General features: G+C 43.0%; 1 protein-coding gene across 1 annotated transcript; it reads right to left on the minus strand.

The window, feature by feature from the left end:
• Window positions 1–8,249: 8,249 nt before the first annotated feature.
• On the minus strand, window positions 8,250–16,987 carry adnpb (activity-dependent neuroprotector homeobox b). Its single transcript, XM_061258296.1, has 4 exons — window positions 16,542–16,987; window positions 13,648–13,764; window positions 12,952–13,044; window positions 8,250–12,534 (listed from the first exon to the last, which is right to left on the minus strand). Exons 2-4 carry the CDS (start codon window positions 13,753–13,755, stop codon window positions 9,397–9,399), a joined length of 3,339 nt encoding a protein of 1,112 aa, XP_061114280.1. The 5' UTR covers window positions 13,756–13,764; window positions 16,542–16,987; the 3' UTR covers window positions 8,250–9,396.
• Window positions 16,988–18,413: the final 1,426 nt, after the last annotated feature.

The following is an 18,413-nucleotide window of genomic DNA, read 5'->3' on the forward strand; positions in this document are numbered from 1 at the left end:
CACACAGTCCACCCAACAACTCTCAAGCATTCTGGCTGTGCACAGTCTTACTGGTTTGAGGTCAATAAATGGCTGTCCCACATTCTAGATCCCAGCATCCCACAATACCATTCTGTTTTTCTGCTTGGTGACTTGACAACCAATATCAATAATCCCAAAACTCATTCACAATAGCAAGAAATGTTACTTTCTTAAATTGGAAAGAGAGAGTCAGAATAACAGTAGAACAATAGCTTAACCTATTCGCAGGAAGAGGGCTCCCCAGTGCCATACATTTCTTAACAATGAATACAAATTTTCAGCCTAATGGCTCTTCTTCAGACGAATATGGTCAAAACATTACTCACTTTTCAATTTAAAGATTATGTATGGCACTGGGGAGCATACGCAGTGTGCAGCCTCTTTCTTTTTAATGTTTTTTTAATTCAGTCCAGTTTTCTGTTTCCAGAACCCATCACCACCACCAGAACTCCAAAGTACACCCACCAGTCCAATGAAACAAGTCCAATGCAATTAACCAGTACAATGAAATTTATCTAAACATCTTCAGGTGAGAAAATCTAAGAAATAACCTAAAAATAAAAGAAAAATACATTTATCCAATTAAACATTTTTCATTATGTCTAATTAAGTCGTATTCCTGAATCCACCTGTTGCGCAGATACTGAAGCTCATCATCCATTATTCTTAATGATACAGTGCATCCGGAAAGTATTCACAGCGCTTCACTTTTCCCACATTTTGTTATGTTACAGTCTTATTCCAAAATGGAATAAATTCATTTTTTTCCTCAAAATTCTACACACAAAATCCCATAATGACAACATGAAAGAAGTTTTTTTTTGAAATTTTTGCAAATTTACTAAAAATAAAAAACACATGTACATAAGTATTCACAGCCTTTGCCATGAAGCTCAAAATTGAGCTCAGGTGCATCCTGTTTCCACTGATCAACCTTGAGATGTTTCTACAGCTTAATTGGAGTCCACCTGTGGAAAATTCAGTTGATTGGACATGATTTGGAAAGGCACACACCTGTCTATATAAGGTCCCACAGTTGACAGTGCATGTCGGAGCACAAACCAAGCATGAAGTCAAAGGAATTGTCTGTAGACCTCCAAGACAGGATTGTCTCGAGGCACAAATCTGGGGAAGGGTACAGAAACATTTCTGCTGCTTTGAAGGTCCTAATGAGCACAGTGGCCTCCATCATCCATAAATGGAAGAAGTTTGGAACCACCAGGACTCTTCCTAGAGCTGGCCGCCCATCTAAACTGAGCAATCGGGAGAGAAGGGTCTTAGTCAGGGAGGTGACCAAGAACCCGATGGTCACTCTGTCAGAGCTCCAGCGTTCCTCTGTGGAGAGAGGAGAACCTTCCAGAAGGACAACCATCTCTGCAGCAATGCACCAATCAGGCCTGTATGGTAGAGTGGCCAGACGGAAGCCGACGCACCGACGCTCCCCATCCAACCTGATGGAGCTTGAGAGGTGCTGCAAAGAGGAATGGGCGAAACTGCCCAAAGATAGGTGTGCCAAGCTTGTGGCATCATATTCAAAAAGACTTGAGGCTGTAATTGCTGCCAAAGGTGCATCAACAAAGTATTGAGCAAAGGCTGTGAATACTTAGTGGTGTGAAACATTTTTTTGCATGTTTGTCACAGTTAAATGTTTCAGATCATCAAACAAATTTAAATATTAGTCAAAGACAACACAAATAAACACAAAATGCAGTTTTGAAATGAAGGTTTTTATTATTAAGGGAGAAAAAAAATCCAAACCTACATGGCCCTGTGTGAAAAAGTGATTGCCCCCGCTGTTAAAACATAACTTAACTGTGGTTTATCAAACCTGAGTTCAATTTCTCCAGCCACACCCAGGCCTGATTACTGCCACACCTGTTCTCAATCAAGAAATCACTTAAATAGGACCTGCCTGACAAAGTGAAGTAGACCAAATGATCCTCAAAAGCTAGACATCATGCCGAGATCTAAAGAAATTCAGGAACAAATGAGAAAGAAAGTAATTGAGACTCCAGCGAACCACAGTGAGAGCCATTATCCACAAATGGCGAAAACATGGAACAGTGGTGAACCTTCCCAGGAGTGGCCGGCTGACCAAAATTACCCCAAGAACGCAGCGACAACTCATCCAAGAGGTCACAAAAGACCCCACAACAACATCCAAAGAACTGCAGGCCTCACTTGCCTCAGTTAAGGTCAGTGTTCATGACTCCACCATAAGAAAGAGACTGGGAAAAAATGGCCTGCATGGCAGAGTTCCAAGACGAAAACCACTGCTGAGCAAAAAGAACATTAAGGCTCATCTCAATTTTGCCAGAAAACATCTTGATGATCCCCAAGACTTTTGGGAAAATACTCTGTGGTCTGACGAGACAAAAGTTGAACTTTTTGGAAGGTGTGTGTCCCATTAGATCTGGCATAAAAGTAACACCGCATTTCAGAAAAAGAACATCATACTAACAGTAAAATATGGTGGTGGTAGTGTGATGGTCTGGGGCTGTTTTGCTGCTTCAGGACCTGGAAGACTTGCCGTGATAAATGGAACCATGAATTCTGCTGTCTACCAAAAAATCCTGAAGGAGAATGTCCGGCCATCTGTTCGTGACCTCAAGCTGAAAAAACTTGGGTTCTGCAGCAGGACAATGATCCAAAACACACCAGCAAGTCCACCTCTGAATGGCTGAAGAAAAACAAAATGAAGACTTTGGAGTGGCCTAGTCAAAGTCCTGACTTGAATCCTATTAAGATGCTGTGGCATGACCTTAAAAAGGCGGTTCATGCTCGAAAACCCTCCAATTCTGCAAAGATGAGTGGGCCAAAATTCTTCCACAGTGCTGTAAGAGACTAATTGCAAGTTATCGCAAACACTTGATTGCAGTTGTTGCTGCTAAGGGTGGCCCAACCAGTTATTAGGTTTAGGCGGCAATCACTTTTTCACACAGGGCCATGTAGGTTTGGATTTTTTTTCTGAAGCGAAAAGTGAAGCGCTGTGAATACTTTCCGGATGCACTGTATGTTGTGTAATAACTATGGTATTGCACATGGCATTCTTAAAACTTTCTTAAGACTTTTTCCCCTTTCTATGCTTCTAAAGGCTAAAGAACTGAATGCAATATTGCCTACTCATTGATATGAATGACATACTATGGAGTCCATAATTATTTGAACAGTGGAAATCCAAAGACAAATAAGTCACACAGGTCTCTCTCTCTCTCTCTCTCTCTCTCTCTCTCTCTCACATATTTAACTGATCTATTCTGTGTTTGGAATCACACTCCAACATTGCAGTAAGAATATGACATGACATGCTACGTCATTTTTAGAGATCATATTCAACTAAAATCTTAATGGCAAATGAAAGTTAACATATCAAGGAAAACATTTTGACAACAAAAAATGATTTATCTTTTTCAACTTCAAAGAGCCAAAATGTTGAATCAGCAGGTTTTAAGCAGAGATTCTCTAGAAGGGAGATATTCCAACCACATGAATATCTGGTGTCAACATTTAACATTTAACAGCTTTGAATACATTTCTATAATTGACAAAACATTGCATCTCACTTTTGGGAAGTAGCTTTGCCAACTTGACGTGCAGTCAAATAACTAATATCTCTGATTTTGTGAACAACTACTGACCAAATGAAGGAGTGATTTGGACTTAAGGAGGCAGAGCTTAGCTCCAGCTGGCTCCAGCCCACTTCATCCCCTGCTTATGACCTTTTTTGCCCTAATGTCACACCAGAAGGGCACTTGAGCAGCTCCAATACCCATCTGGTGTGACCTTAGGGCAAAAATGAAACATGTTTTTTTTTCTACGATAAGGGCACCCTAGTAGCACAAGAGACCATCAATTGTCAACAGACTAATGGGTTAATTGAGTTAGCTTCATACATAAAATAGGGAACTGGGCTTCATATTCAAGCTATGTTGTCCTTACAGTCTACCACAAACAGTTTGCACTGCTTCTTTGTCTGCCTAAAAATGTAGCCCTTTCAGTCTACTGACATCTCAACATCCAACTTGAGAAAATATGTGGTGATACGTTTTGGTTGTGGTGTGTGATAATAATGTTAACAGCTAGCAGTTGCCTTTCCACATGCTTTCCACAAGCCCATGGAAAGTCAATGGGCTTGAGAACATCACAGTCACTTTGTCCATATTTTTTTCTACAGTATGAACAATAGCCTACATGTAGTTACAGTTGCTGCATTGAGAAGTTTCAGAACCTAGCTTGAGCTTTCTTTTCAGCAGGCTTGTGTTAGCTATACCAGTCTGTAATCCTGTAATCATGCTTGCCTAGGAGTTGTAGCCACCAGTTGTTCACGACCAGCTGTGTCGATTAGTGGGGTGGGGGGGTGTCTCTTTCTCTGTGCTCAGGGCTAATGGATAATATAATAATTGGATGGATAATAATTTTCAAGATGTTTTCACAACATTGAGACTTTCTATAAAGTTACTAACTGCAGCTTTAATCAATTCTTTGATTTGTTGGTTCTGGCTCAGTACCGCAGCCCACCCTTGTGGTAGTGAGTTGTGGTAGCACAAGTCTGCTTGTCCTTGCCAAAACAGCACAGATAAGGAGCATCTGTACCATCCGCAAGTTTGAGATTAACTCAAAATAGTCAAATAATGTGTGAAAAGTTCTCATTTGTGTGTATTAGTGCGACTGTTCACGTCCCAAGTATTAACATGATGCTGCAAGCACATATTTTTTACTCAGAATATTGAGTGAACCTGTGTGTTTAAATGGTAATGGTAAATGGTAAATGGTTTGCATTTATATAGCATTTTTATCCAAATTGATGCTTCTCATTCATCCATTCACCCATTCACACACACCAACAGCGATTGGCTGCCATGCAAGGCACCAACCAGCTCATCCGGAGCAATTGGGGTTTAGGTGACACTTTGACACACCAAGGGCGGAGGATTGAATCGGCAACCCCTCCGACTGCCAGACGACCACTTTTACCGCCTGAGCCAAAGTCGCCTTGGTTACTGACCCTTCCCCTCCCCTGCGAGCACCGTCTCCATGCCGACAGGCTCCACCCACTTTTAGGGTATATTGGCAACCCCTCACCAACTGGAACTGACCAATAGCCTTACAAAGCAATGTAGATCATATGCTTCTTTGGACTCACATTGTGCTTTCGCAGATGGTGAAGGGTTGTGTGTCCAAGTACAAAGTTGCAGGTGCTTGTGGTTAAGTGCACACAGAAGGGATTTCCCTGCACCTGACATGGAATTTCAAAAGATCCCACCAGATAACCTTGTCAGTCACACAGCAATGGCGTAGAATCCTTGAATACAATTCAAGTGGAACATACAAGAGTACACAGGAACTATCAAATTTACCAATGACCACCAGCTGAATATGGAAAAAAATGACAGGACATTCCATTTTGTGTGACCCCAATTTAGCTCTCCCAGTTCTCCCCTCCTACACACTTTGTCCCATCTACCACTGGGGGACCGTAAAGGAGGACCATTTACTGCTTCCTGCCTCCAGGGGGCGCCTGGAACAGAGCAGTTCCTGCTATAGTGGCCCCCTCCCCCACCTCTCCTCCTGGGCTGCTTGGCGCGCTTGCTGCACACATCACTGCAGATCAGGGCCTACAGCCCAACTTCCCTCCTTACAGCCTCCAGCCACTGCTCCGTCCCTACACCCTCCGCGCTCTCTCTGTGCTGTTCGCCAGTAAGGCTAACTCATTCCTCCTCAGAGAACATTGTTTCCATCTATTTAATCTCTTTAGCCAGGCAAGTGTAGGCACAATGTTGTGCTGGATTATTTTCCTGGAATTAGTCAGTGTGCACTGCTGAGCTAGCTTTGACTCTACTATTCCTCCTTTCCTGGTTCTGTGTAACAAGTTCAGCATGCCTTTTCATTCCATCAGAAAAAATATGGCCCAACTCTTCAGGACAGCATGTTTTCCTCAGAAATTGTAACACAGTATGCAATGAACTTGCACAGTTAGCGTCAATAATTGTAGAGTATCTTTGCGGAATATTTTAACAGCTTCAGATAAGTGTACTGCACTGGAAACAAATCACTGAACTAGCCCACTCTTCCAGACCAAAATGTTCCTTTTCTCTTGATGAATGCATCAATGGAAACACCACTGTGTATGCAAGAATGTAGCCATCCTCTTTACTATTAGTTCAAATGGCTTCATAAGATTATGAAATAAGAACATGTTGGGTTTAGCTTATGACATTGCTGTATATTTTGCGTATACAGTCCCCTCCAGAATCAATGGAACAGCAAGGCCATTTCCTTTGTTTTTGCAATACACTGATTGCATTTGTGGTTGAGATGAAAAGATGAACACAAGTTTTCCCTGGTATTTACACCTAGATGTGTTAAACTACTTAGAACATAGCCCAATTTTAAGGTGAGCAAAAGTATTGGAACAAAGAGTATTTAAGTAAATAAAAGTAAATAACACTTAATATTTGGGAGCATATCCCTTGCTTGCACTGTACATCAAGCCTGGAACCCATTGACATCACGAAACTGTTGCATTTTTCTTTTGTGATGCTTTTCCAGGCTTTCACTAGTCTTTCAGTTGTTTTTTTCTTCTCCACTTCCGGAGGTGAAATGCATGCTGGGTTAAGGTCTGGTGATTGCCTTGGCCAGTCTAAAACCTTCCACTTTTTCTTCCTAATGAAGTCTTTTGTTGAGTTGGCAGTGTGTTTGGGGATCATTGTCCTGTTGCATGATAAAGTTCCTCCCAAATAGTTGTACACTTCTGAATTCAACCTGCTGCTACCATCACGAGTTACATCATCAATAAAGATTAGTGAACCCAATCCAGAAGCATCCATGCAAGCCCAAGCCATGACACTTCCTCTGCCGTGTTTCACGGATGAGCTTGTATGTTTTGGATCATGAGCAAATCCCTTCTTTCTCCACAAAGTCTCATCAGTCCATAAAAAAATAATAACTTTTATGGCTGTACTTCTCTGTACTTCTTTGCAAATTGTAATCTCGCCCTGCGATTCTTACTACTGATGAATGGTTTGCATCTTGTGGTATAGCCTCTATATTGCTGCTCTCTAAGTCTTCTTCAAACGGTTGATTGAGTTACCTTCACCCCAGCACTGTGGAGATTGTTTGTGATGTCACCGACTAATGTTTTGGGGTTTTTCTTCACAGCTCTCACAATGTTTCTGTCATTGCTGCTGTCGTTTTCCTTGGTCAACCTGTTCAATGTCTGTTTCTCAGTACACCAGCGGTTTCTTTCTTTTCCAGGACATTCCAAGTTGTTGAACAAGCTAGCCCCAATGCTTGTGCAATGGCTCTGATCAATTTCCCGCTTTTCTAAGTTTCAAATTGGCTTGCTATTCTCCCAAAGACAGCTTTCTGGTCTTCATGTTGGTTTATCTTTTCTAACACAAATGCAGTCTTCACAGGTAAAACCCAAGGCTAAAACCAAGTGTAGACATTCAGAACTTGTTTAACCAATCAATCTAACGGGACACATCTGGGCAACAGGAAACACCTGTCAGTCACATGTTCCAATACTTTTGCTGAACTAAGAATTGGGTGGTCTGTTACAAAAGGTGATATGTTCAAAGTTGTTTAAAGAATCTAGATAAAAATACCAGGAAATAAAAGCTGAAATTCCGATCTCATGTACATCTTTTGACCTCAAACTCAACTGTCTTCAGTGTATAGCAAAAACAAAGCAATTGACCTTGCTGTTCCAACACAAATACAGGAAACTGTTTTGACAATTATTTGCATCACGCATATCTATAGACTCTAGATTGCCAAGTCATACTCAATGACGTCAACATGGGGCACGACATGCAGTCTTCCCCGCAGCAGAAAGTAATAAAATGTGCATTAAGATTTGTGTCTGTATGTAGTCCTCTCGAAGGTATAAGGGTGATCCTATACACCTGCCTTTACACATCAGATAGATAGGACACTTATGTCCTTACCAAAAAGCAGTCACAGTCATAATTTGTCTCTATTACATCACCATACGGCTTCATCAGTCCAGGGTACAGGTATGGAATTCTTAAAGGAAGAAAGTAATAATGGTATGCTTCTACTCTCTAACAAGGCTTTTTGATGGGGCTTACCGTTTCTGTGAATATAAATGGGCTGTTGCAGATGTACATGAACTGAAATATTGAGTCAACAGATGCTCTGTCAGCTCTCTAACAGATATTTTACTACTGTGGATGTAGTTAAAACCAAGCCAAAGGGAAACACCATGAGAAGCACAATACAGCACTTTATTGTTCAGAAATGCTTAAACGAAAAAATACAAACAAATGAAAATATCACAAATTAACATACATACAGTGAGTCATATATTAATAATGAGAAATGTTCACAACACCGTGGTAGCAGGTGTCAATTCTCTAAAAAGTAAAACTATTCAAAAGTGGTGCAGCTCTGTCGAGGCTGCTTTAAACACAGTCTAGACTACAAAGTACATACTTATGGAATAATGAAATTGGTAAAACTGCTCTTTCATTTCTTTCAATGTGACAGACTGAGGGGTGTTGGTACGAATATAGTTCTTATCACAGAACCAAAGTTATCATTTACTGCAAAAAACAAACAAAATAAGCAAGGGATTATGTTTCTTTAAATTTGCATTTCATATATAGATACATTGTTTTGTAAAATACTATGGTTTTGTAAAAAAAAAAGGAAAAAAAAGAAAAAAAAAAGAAAGAAAGAAAGAAAGAAAAAGGAAAAAAGAAATATTCCAGCCACTAAAGCACTTTTTATCCATAGGGGAAAGTGGACAAATTCTTTTCACTTATGAGTCTAGCTTGTGCACAAAAAGTAGCAAATTTATCATGGATGCACTAAAGCAATGTGATGAGTCTCTTCAAACAGTTCTAAAAGACTGTACAAATATACACTAACTACCTTTATTCTGTACGACTATATGAAAAAATTAGGGATTTAAACTTTTTTTCTTTTTTCTTTTTTAACTATTAATAATTTGTAACACGTAATTTTTGCCCCAATTCATGTGGCAAAATAAACATTTCAGTAAGTAAATATCGGAATACCTAAAGAAAGTAAACTGAAGGCAAAACTTAAACTTTTTTTGTACCATTTGGTTGGTGCATCCTCAACATTTTGTTTCCCTGTCCAGAAAACAAGCAGTTTCATTCCTGCCACTGTGGAACATTAACATAAAGCAGCCAAGTTTGCCTTTTACATGGACTTGCTATGCTGTTGGATGGCTTAAGTGTGAACTCCAAGAAAGAAGTCCCTTCCCTATCCCCTCCCCTTTTACCACCCTTGACCATTTCAAGTCTTAAGTTCCGGTGTAGTGGGGCTTGCGCATGGTCTGTGTGTATGTACGTGTACTTATGCATCTGTCTGTGTGTCTCTTCCTCATGCCTGCTGGCTGCTCAACCCCACACCTCCAGACAGCATGCTGGTCCCTGGCTCCTTGCCTCCAGCTGCTTGATCCAGCATTAGGGCTTCTTGCCTGCCCTCTCCCTTGCCCTGGCTGCTGCCCTGCCATACTGGAGAATGACTCTTTCCTAGTTGTGATACTGTCTCCTCCTTCCCCTGCCTCTCTTGCTGCTTTTCTGGCCCATATCCATTCTCACCATAAGACACCTCCTTTGTCCAGGGCCCATCGTCTGAGTCTGAGCCACATGGGGAGCTGACCTGGGGAGTGTCTGGTTGAGTCTTTGCTTGGTTGAGCCGGTCATTATACACAGAACTCTGCTTCACTTTATCTTCCTCTGTGGTATCAGCTTCCATTCTATCTGCTGCTTCCTCACTGCTTTCTTCTCCTATCTCCATCAACTCTTCAGCAGGGGTGTCTCTTTCTTTAGACTGTTTTTCTCCTTTCTCTGTCTCTGCCTCCTCCTCCTCCTCCTCATCCTCATCCTCATCCTCTGACCCACTCTCTGAGTCCAGGGCAATGGGTTCTGATTGCTGTTCAGGTCTTTGTTTTAAGGTGCATTCGATTGTCTTGTTTTGGTCGCTTCTGCCTACATCAAGTGTGGACCCAGCCATGGCACTGCTAGGCCACTGTGGCCCTTGGCTACAGTTGGGATTCACTCCTTGTTTCCCCTGCTTGAGTAAGGCTGCAGCAGCTGCAGCGCTCTCCTCAAGGCGGCGGTTGATAGAGTCTGCAGAACGTCCCATGTACGTTTTGGATGTCCGGCTTTCCTCCTCCTCTTTGCCCTCGAAAAACCACTCGGGGTCAAAGTTCAATTCGTGCTTGAGCTGGTTGACCTCCCGCATACTGAAGCCAAACAGCACCATTGGCTTTTTAGTCTCACAGTCACGAACACACTTCCTGCGGCGGTTGGAGAAGTGGCTGGAGATGTCTGACTTCCAAAGCCAAAGGCTGGCAGCCAGTTTCTCCACCTCACGGCGTGATGCATAAGGTTGCCTGTTGAAGTACTCTGTCAGGAAGGCCTTGCGTGCTTCATAGGACTCATCCTCATGACCCTTGGGGTCCAGCGCCAAGACCACTGGCTCTTCAGGCTTCTCCACAAAAGCTGCAGTGCTGTGCTCTTGGTCCACCTTCCGCCGCTTCAGGAAAGCTGGGTCTGAGTGCTCAAGGTCACGCTTGAGGGATGCCACTCCTGTTGGGTGGGACGCCCTTGGGGGGGCACTGGGCTTGTCCTGGCCATTCTGTGTCTTGCCCACACCACGGCAATGCACAAGGTGCAGTGTGATGGTGGAGGCCGTCATGTTGCTGGTATAGACGCCAAGGCAGTGGATGCACTTGTAAGTCAGCTTTTTCTCCACAGGGTGCACCGTCTGGATAACCTGGTGCCTCTCTCTCAGGTGATGTGCCAGTGCGTCGGAGATGGGCCCCTTCAGGATGGAGAAGCACAGTGGGCAGAGAGTCTTGCCCACATCCTTCTTGTATGGCACGGCAGCCTGAGGCGCACTCTTCACGGGTACATCAAGGCTGTCTGGCATTTTGGGGGGTGCCTTTTTGCTCTGGGCAGCCGTTGAGTTTATCTGGGCATGGAAGGCAACAGACTCCTCAGGAGCATCCCGCATATTGTAGGTGGTGACGATCAACTGGATGTTCTTGGGGTTTCCCTGCTGGAGGGTAAGGTCAAAAGTGAGGGGAGAGTCTGTGCGTGGACCCACGACCTCAACTGGGTGGACCACACGCATGTGGGCTACCATCTTTTCCACATCGTTGAAGGTGGCACGGCAATGGGGGCAGGACAGACCGTGGATCAGCATGTGGTTGAGGAGAGTGTCGCTGGGCAGGTAACGGTTGCAGTACAGACACTTGCTGGTAAAGTTGTGGATCTTCATAATGTAATTTGCTACAGCTGGTACTTTTTCAGCTTTGTGCTCTTTCTCAAAGTGGGCACTGTACACATTCTCGGGGAAGAGCTCATTGCAGATGGTGCAGATCTTCCACTTCTGTGTGTAGGAGGTGCCAAGAATGGAAGTACCCCCTTTCTTAGCTGCAACCGAGGCCACAGTGGCAGCAGCAGCCTGTACTCGTGAGGGCAGTGAACCGGGCTTGAGCGCAGAGGAAGAAGATGAGGAAGAGGTCCCTGACTGCAAGCTCCGTCCTTCCACCAGCCCAACAGCCCCTGGGCTGCGAACATTCCCACCTGGCAGGTGCTGCTTGACAGTGTGCGACTGCTGTGGGACGGAAACCTGTGCATTGCCAGGCAATGTGATGCGCACTTGCTGGCCTCCGCTAGAGAAGGTCTGTGTTGTGCCACCACTCTTTAGCGCATATGGCCCCTGCTTCAGATGAACCCCGGACAGCAGCCCTGTTGAATTCAGGCCAGTTTTGGGGATGACAAGCCGACTCAGCTGCTGAGTGGAAAGAGGACGGACCCCAGAGGTTACCAGGGCACCCTTCTGTGTCACTCCCAGAATTCCCTTGTCCTGGGTCTTTGGCGAGAGTAGCATGATAGGTTTGGACCTGGGCACCACCACATTAGTGTGGCCGATCATGGCAGTGACCTGGTAGCCAATGCGTTCATGGTCCTCAATGACGTGCTGTACCAGTGCCTCGTATGAGCGAGGAACAAAGAGGCAGCGCTTACAGTGGAGGGCGTCTTCGCGGGCGGAGCTGGGGTTCCCGGCAGCAGCACCATTGATCGACTTTTCACCAGGCTTGGCCATGTAAGGCGCGGCCACATGTTGGAAGTGTTCCCTGTAGATGTGCTTGCGCACCACATTGTATAGCGGGTCCCGGTAGGTGCACTTCTTGCAGTAGTACACTGCCTGCTCCACGCTGTCTGTTGGCCTGGGCTTTTGGTTGATGTCCAGTCGTGTTGCATCCTTCAACCCCACTTGCGCGCTGCCCATCCCTTGCCGAACCACATTGTTGGGCATATGGAACAGCTTGATGTGTGACTCCAGGGTCTTCTTGTTCCCATTGTAGGTGCAGTAGGGGCAATTGAGTAGTATTCGGCTCTCAAAGTCTTCACTGTGCACATTACGGAAGTGGCTCTTGTAGGCTGAGAAGAACTTGGAGGAGAAGGGACAACCAGAGCAGCAGAATGGCTTTGACCTGTAGTCCTGGGCCACCCAACCGAGACAGAGAAACAAGGGTAAGTTGCAGCATGAAATAAACAAGGAATTAACAGAATGTATCATCCTGATCAGAATATAGAATAGATTTAAGAACTTGGTGAACAACATAGAGATCAAGTGATAATGTGTGTTCCTCGATTTTATGGACACTAAGCTGTTCGCAAAACTAAGAAAAAGGAGTAAGTGTACATATCTGTGCAGACAATTAATATTAAAGCAGTGGCTAGCACATAGAGTACATTGAGAGGTATTGAGCAGATAACCAGTGTATGGCAGTTTTGTCCACATAATACAGCTTTCAAGGGTCAAGAGTGTTTTACAACTTAAACCACAATATGTGAACAATTATGTGATGAGGGGATAAATGTCCTGCACAGGGGTGGTGGAGAATGTGCAACTCACCTGGAGTTTAGTTAATGATGGATCCCAAAGACACACATCATCCCATGTAGTGTTCTTCACATAGAAGTCATTGGGGACAAAATCTTTAAAATCCTATAAGAGGGGGAGATGGAGAGAGAGAAAAAGTATAAAAACAAATAACTACTTAAATCATAAATATATAGGGAAGAGAGTGTTAAAATACTTTGACTCACATATAAATTGTATCTACTTGATATAAAAAAGAAGCTTCTTGGGAGAATCTTGCAATAATTTACCAATACTGCTGTATACATTGTTTTATTATTATGTTTTTATTGCAGCATCGTACATTTTCTGAGTTTTTTTAATAGTTTTTTCAAGTAACACACAGTTAAACCTGAAATGTACAATCTTCCATTCAGAGTAAAGAACTCTACAAATTTCAAAACAAAATACAGCCATCTGACAAAAATGAGTTTACAGTGCAGATATCTTCAAGTAGCCAATATTCAATGTAAAAACGCATAATATGTACTATACTGTGGGTCTTATATGTTGTGCGAGTGACGGCTACATTTACCGTACCCCTTTTTTCCAAGCAAATACACCCCCCCCAAATCCAGCACCCAATTTCCATCTGCTCACTTCCATCGAACACATGCTCACAAGCAGGGACAGCATGTTTTCCAGTTCTAGTAACAATGAGGGCATAGCACATCACAGCTGCGCACTTACCTGGATGTGGTCTTTGCAATACTCCAAGCCAATGTCCCCCAGAACTTTCTTCACATTTTTCCTGGCTTTACGTAAACTGCCAAGGTTGTTCACCGGAAGCTGAAACATGCTTTTCACCTGAAGTCCAAAAACAACAACAAAAATGGTAACATGTATTCGAAGTCAACTTGACCAGAAATGGGGACATTTAGCAGATAATCATATCCAGAGTGAAGATGTAGCTTAGCTGTCCTTGTCCATTTGTACAGCTGGATATTCAGTTAAGGCTTTCAGGTTAAGTGCCTTGATTAAGTGCCATTTTAGACTGACTTTTGCTGGTTTACAGGTCAAAGGAGAAATCTTAAATAAATACAAATAAAAGTAATTTTAAACTGTGTACCTGAAAAACCCTAAGCAAATCCAGTGAAAGTCACAAAAAAAAAAAGTGACATGGAATGACCTACTGATTACAACCATGATCTTCCAAAAAAAGTGTTCAAGATATTAATCAAAATATGTTACCTACTTTTGCTCTGTGATTTTAAAATGAGATTAATGTCAGCTTATTGTGAATATAATTATCCAACTAAACATACAAACACTGTAGAAACAGGTGTCTAGGCAGAATAGATTGTGATCACCATCAGTTCTGGATTTGAATGCAACAGCAGTCTTATTGAAACACATCCATGTCTAACAATGATGGATTCAAACATTTGCACTGACAGTCAAACAAAAATATTTTTGTTTATTGCGCAGTAAGATTCTGTTAGAAATGACACTTGATGCTGATGGACTCTGTACATAAACATGTCCCATTGTGAAAGTAACAAAGAGCAGAATTTGGAGTCAAGTGTGCCTTTACAGGTGATCCTGCTCAAATCAGAACATCTAACCTGTTCCCACTGATCCTCAATATTCCAACATGCAATGGTAATCTACAGTCTCAAACAAAAGGCTATTCCGCTCCATCAAGGGCCCAAATGCAGCTAACAAGCTACAGCTTTACCTAAAAATGGGGTGAGAACAGCAATGGTTCCCTATTCACTCTGGCCTCCAATGACTGGTAGTGCCAGACTGGGATTGTCTCACTCAGTATCAGCAGCCATGGAGTTACAGTACAGTAGTACAGTATTGAAGGAAAATGCTGGCTGATTGGCTGACAGGCTGTGCGACTTGCTTGCTTTCTCCCATCGCTTGTAGATGGCGCTACAGAGCGCCTCTGCCTCCCTGTTATGTAAGCTTCCCAGCTCTGCCTTTGCAGCCTCTCCCCGTGATCACAGAATGGCGCCTCCTATTGAGTCAGCAGCGGTGCCCAACATCTACGACATGTCTGCAGTGGGTTTTTTTTTTTTTTTTTTTTTTTTTTGGGTGGGGGCAGGGTCTAGCCTGCCCTGCTTAGGGTAGCTGGCACAGCACGTACATACACTATCCAGATGTAGACTGGATTCGTACGAAACTGACTAATATTTGAATCTTCTCTACTTTCATCTAACCTCAAAATATCAACGATGTCTGACAAACTTTTTGAGTATTCAAAATGACACCGCCTGATAGACTATATGATTTGGCAAAGCTTGTCGGCACGTTAAAAAACACATTATTACCCCACACAAACATCTAACAAAAGAGAGGTAAATATTACATCGACAGTGAACAATAAAAAGTTATTACGGGGCGCAATAAAAAATATGTCAGGTGTCATTCATACCACTGGTACTGTTGGGTGAATTGCATTACCTAGACTAGTTAGACATACATTGTTAAAGCATATTATCATGCTTTACTCGCATTAATTGCCACACGAAATAACAGTTAACGTCATTTGGTTACACGGGTGTGGAGAGTCGATTCCATAGGGAAGACCGGACTCTTTTTCGGCTCCATCAACCATCCAGCAAGCTACATACATTGCTAGCATACCTGCAAATATGTCGAGACGCAAGAATCGACAGCTCATAGCTAGCTACACACATTACGCTTTCTTGTGAGCATTGCAAGGTAACGGCTTGGAAAATTGATGAACAATACACATAAGTTTATATGTGGCACGCGGTTGGAATAACTAACCTTAACCAGCTAACGTTAACGTTACTGTGTCCAGTGAGTAGCTAGCTATAGATACATCGCGACACCTAGTTTACAAACAACAGGAGTCACATTCATCTAAACTGTCAGCATGTTGCAAACTGATTGACTGATATACACCACTGAAATATTGCTTGCAAAAACACTGACGTTAGATAGCGAATGTTAGCACCCAGCAGGAGGAAGATGATTGGGATAGATGGATCGAGGGAAAAAAACATTCCATCAATTGTTATTGTAATCGCTGGTGCCGACCCGGCTCTACTCTCTCCTGCAACGTTCCGACTCCAATTCCTTGCGACTAGCAAACGTTAACTGAAAAATGACTGATCACTATTCCGAATATGTAGATCCGGTAACTACTTGTAAATTTATCAAAATCACAAGTAATGTTGCCATCCACCAAATCGCGCTATGTAGTGAGGTAGCTAGCTACCAAGGAAGCTTCCTAGCCCGAGAAAAAAAACGTCCGGCTAGCTAACGTTAGCAAGCTAGCAGAAATCCTTTGTCAAAAGAAAACGAACATCAGCCTTGGTTTACTGTTGGTTCCATTTCGATAAATCAGCTAGCCAACTAGCTAGCCAGAGAATCAGCCTACCTGGTGCTTACTCACAGCATTCTAACAACTCGTGAGGAAACAGATTAAGAATGTGTGCTAGCAAGCTAATGTTAGATAAATATGCAGCTAGCTAACAGAGCAGCCCTCTCCATTTTCAGCGACCTTACAAAGAGGAAAAGGGACGTTACGTTAGCTGGCTAACGATACCTTGCTAGCAGTGTAACATTAGCCCAGGCTTGATAGCGGTGTCGGTCCACTTTAACGTTACCTGTCTGAAATTCGGTACCCAGTTCAAGGCTATTCGTCTACGCCAAAACCCGCAATGGAGACAAAGGGTGGTCGCTGCGCTCTCTCTGCCTCCTCTTCCTCACACTGGGCAGCCGGACGAGCCACTTCGCCGTCTGATCACCAGGCGGACACACCACACCGAAAGAGGGAGCTCGACTCCGTTTACTATCCGACCCGGAGCTGTCCTTCTCTCTCCGTTTGGCTGCCGGTGATGAAGTAATGTACCACTGTAACTCATTTACATTTATAATCCTTACAAAATTATACAGTCAGTAAAGGTGATAACCCAGTGTAACGTTATTGTAAACGCTACAAAGAGCCATATATCAAATATTTTTCGCACAAGTATTATTCATAATCAATCTAGCTATCTTTCCCTCTTCTTCCACAGCTTAGATCCTCCAGTCCAGAACCTGCCCCGTCCAAAATGGCGTACGAAAAAGACCGGAAGTGACATATGTATCCAATTAGCATAATAGACCTCATTGTGCCGACAGAGAAGTTGAGTTGAAGAATACTCGCTGACAAGAAGGCGGGGGTACCTAAAATTTACCTGCCGTTAAAACACTTATGCTCACACTGGATTTATATTTCACGAGGCTATAAAGCAACATTAGTGTCTGGTTTTCCAAGTACATGAACGACAGGGTAAAATGTTAAGTACCAACTAGCAGCCAATAGGGGGCATCATTGCTTCGAGCTTTGTATGCCTTGGTGACCAATTCAAAATGGAATGACGAACGCATGCGTTGAAAGCCTACATCTGGCGCCTTCCCCTGGCGGATGGTCGGATGTATACAGTGCCTCACAACTTCCACAGCGTTGAACGGATGAATTCGTTCACATGGCGGCGCTGTGCATATCATTGTGCATGACTCACCCGGACTACTTTTCTTTTTCTTTTTTTTAGGTGTGGAGCAACCATTTCACCAGGCTTACCAACATGCATTATCCATAAATCGAAGAAAGATTGGATGATGGTTGACCCATAATGGTTCAGGTGTCACATGCAAAGTATGGTTTATATGGCTGTTGGTTTGCTGCAACCTCAGTTCAGACCCCCCTGCATCCTCCTATTTGCTCAATTTTATTCCAAGGCCAAGCTAAGCACACTATGGTTGTTCCACTTCTTTTCTCCTGTAAAGCAGCTTCAAGAAAGTATGCAGGCATATGCATAATTGAAAGTTGTATGAAAATAATACATAAAGAAACCCTGAGGCATCAAATTTCAGAACACACACACACACATGTATTTTGAAATTGGTTTTTGTTTCTGGTGGCTGAGTAGACATTCTGGTAGATGAGATTTTTTCAAAGTATGGTCCCACATTCGCCCTCCAACAGTATGCATTTTACCTTGCCCTGCTGACACAATCCTTGTGCAAATCATGGAATTAGTGTTTTAAAACGTGTTTTAAACATTGCACAAGAGTATCAGCCGCTGCAGTACTTGTCAACAGCAAGTGGGATGTATTTGTGGCTTTGGATGCAAATTACACATCATTTCTAATAGGTGCACCGAATGATATTATTTCCTACTTAATATTCAATACACAAGGGAGCAGTATAGCATAATGGACAGGGAACTGGGCTTGATTTCCAGGACTGGGCAATGCCTAACCTAACCTGAATTGCTTCAAGTTAGATTGTATGTAAATAATGAATGTGTATAGGTAATGATTGTCTTGCATAAGTCACACTGGATAAGCTGAATGAGTAAAATACAGTTAAAAATAACTGTGCGTTTCCTCTGTGTTCTTTGTGAAAAGTGCTGGTTGTATTTTGAGCTAAATTGTCAGGATAAGACTCTGTGTAATTACCTGTAGACTGACAATCAAGAAAGTGCTTAAAG

This window comes from Conger conger, chromosome 10, assembly GCF_963514075.1.
Source record: "Conger conger chromosome 10, fConCon1.1, whole genome shotgun sequence".
NCBI lineage: Eukaryota > Metazoa > Chordata > Actinopteri > Anguilliformes > Congridae > Conger > Conger conger.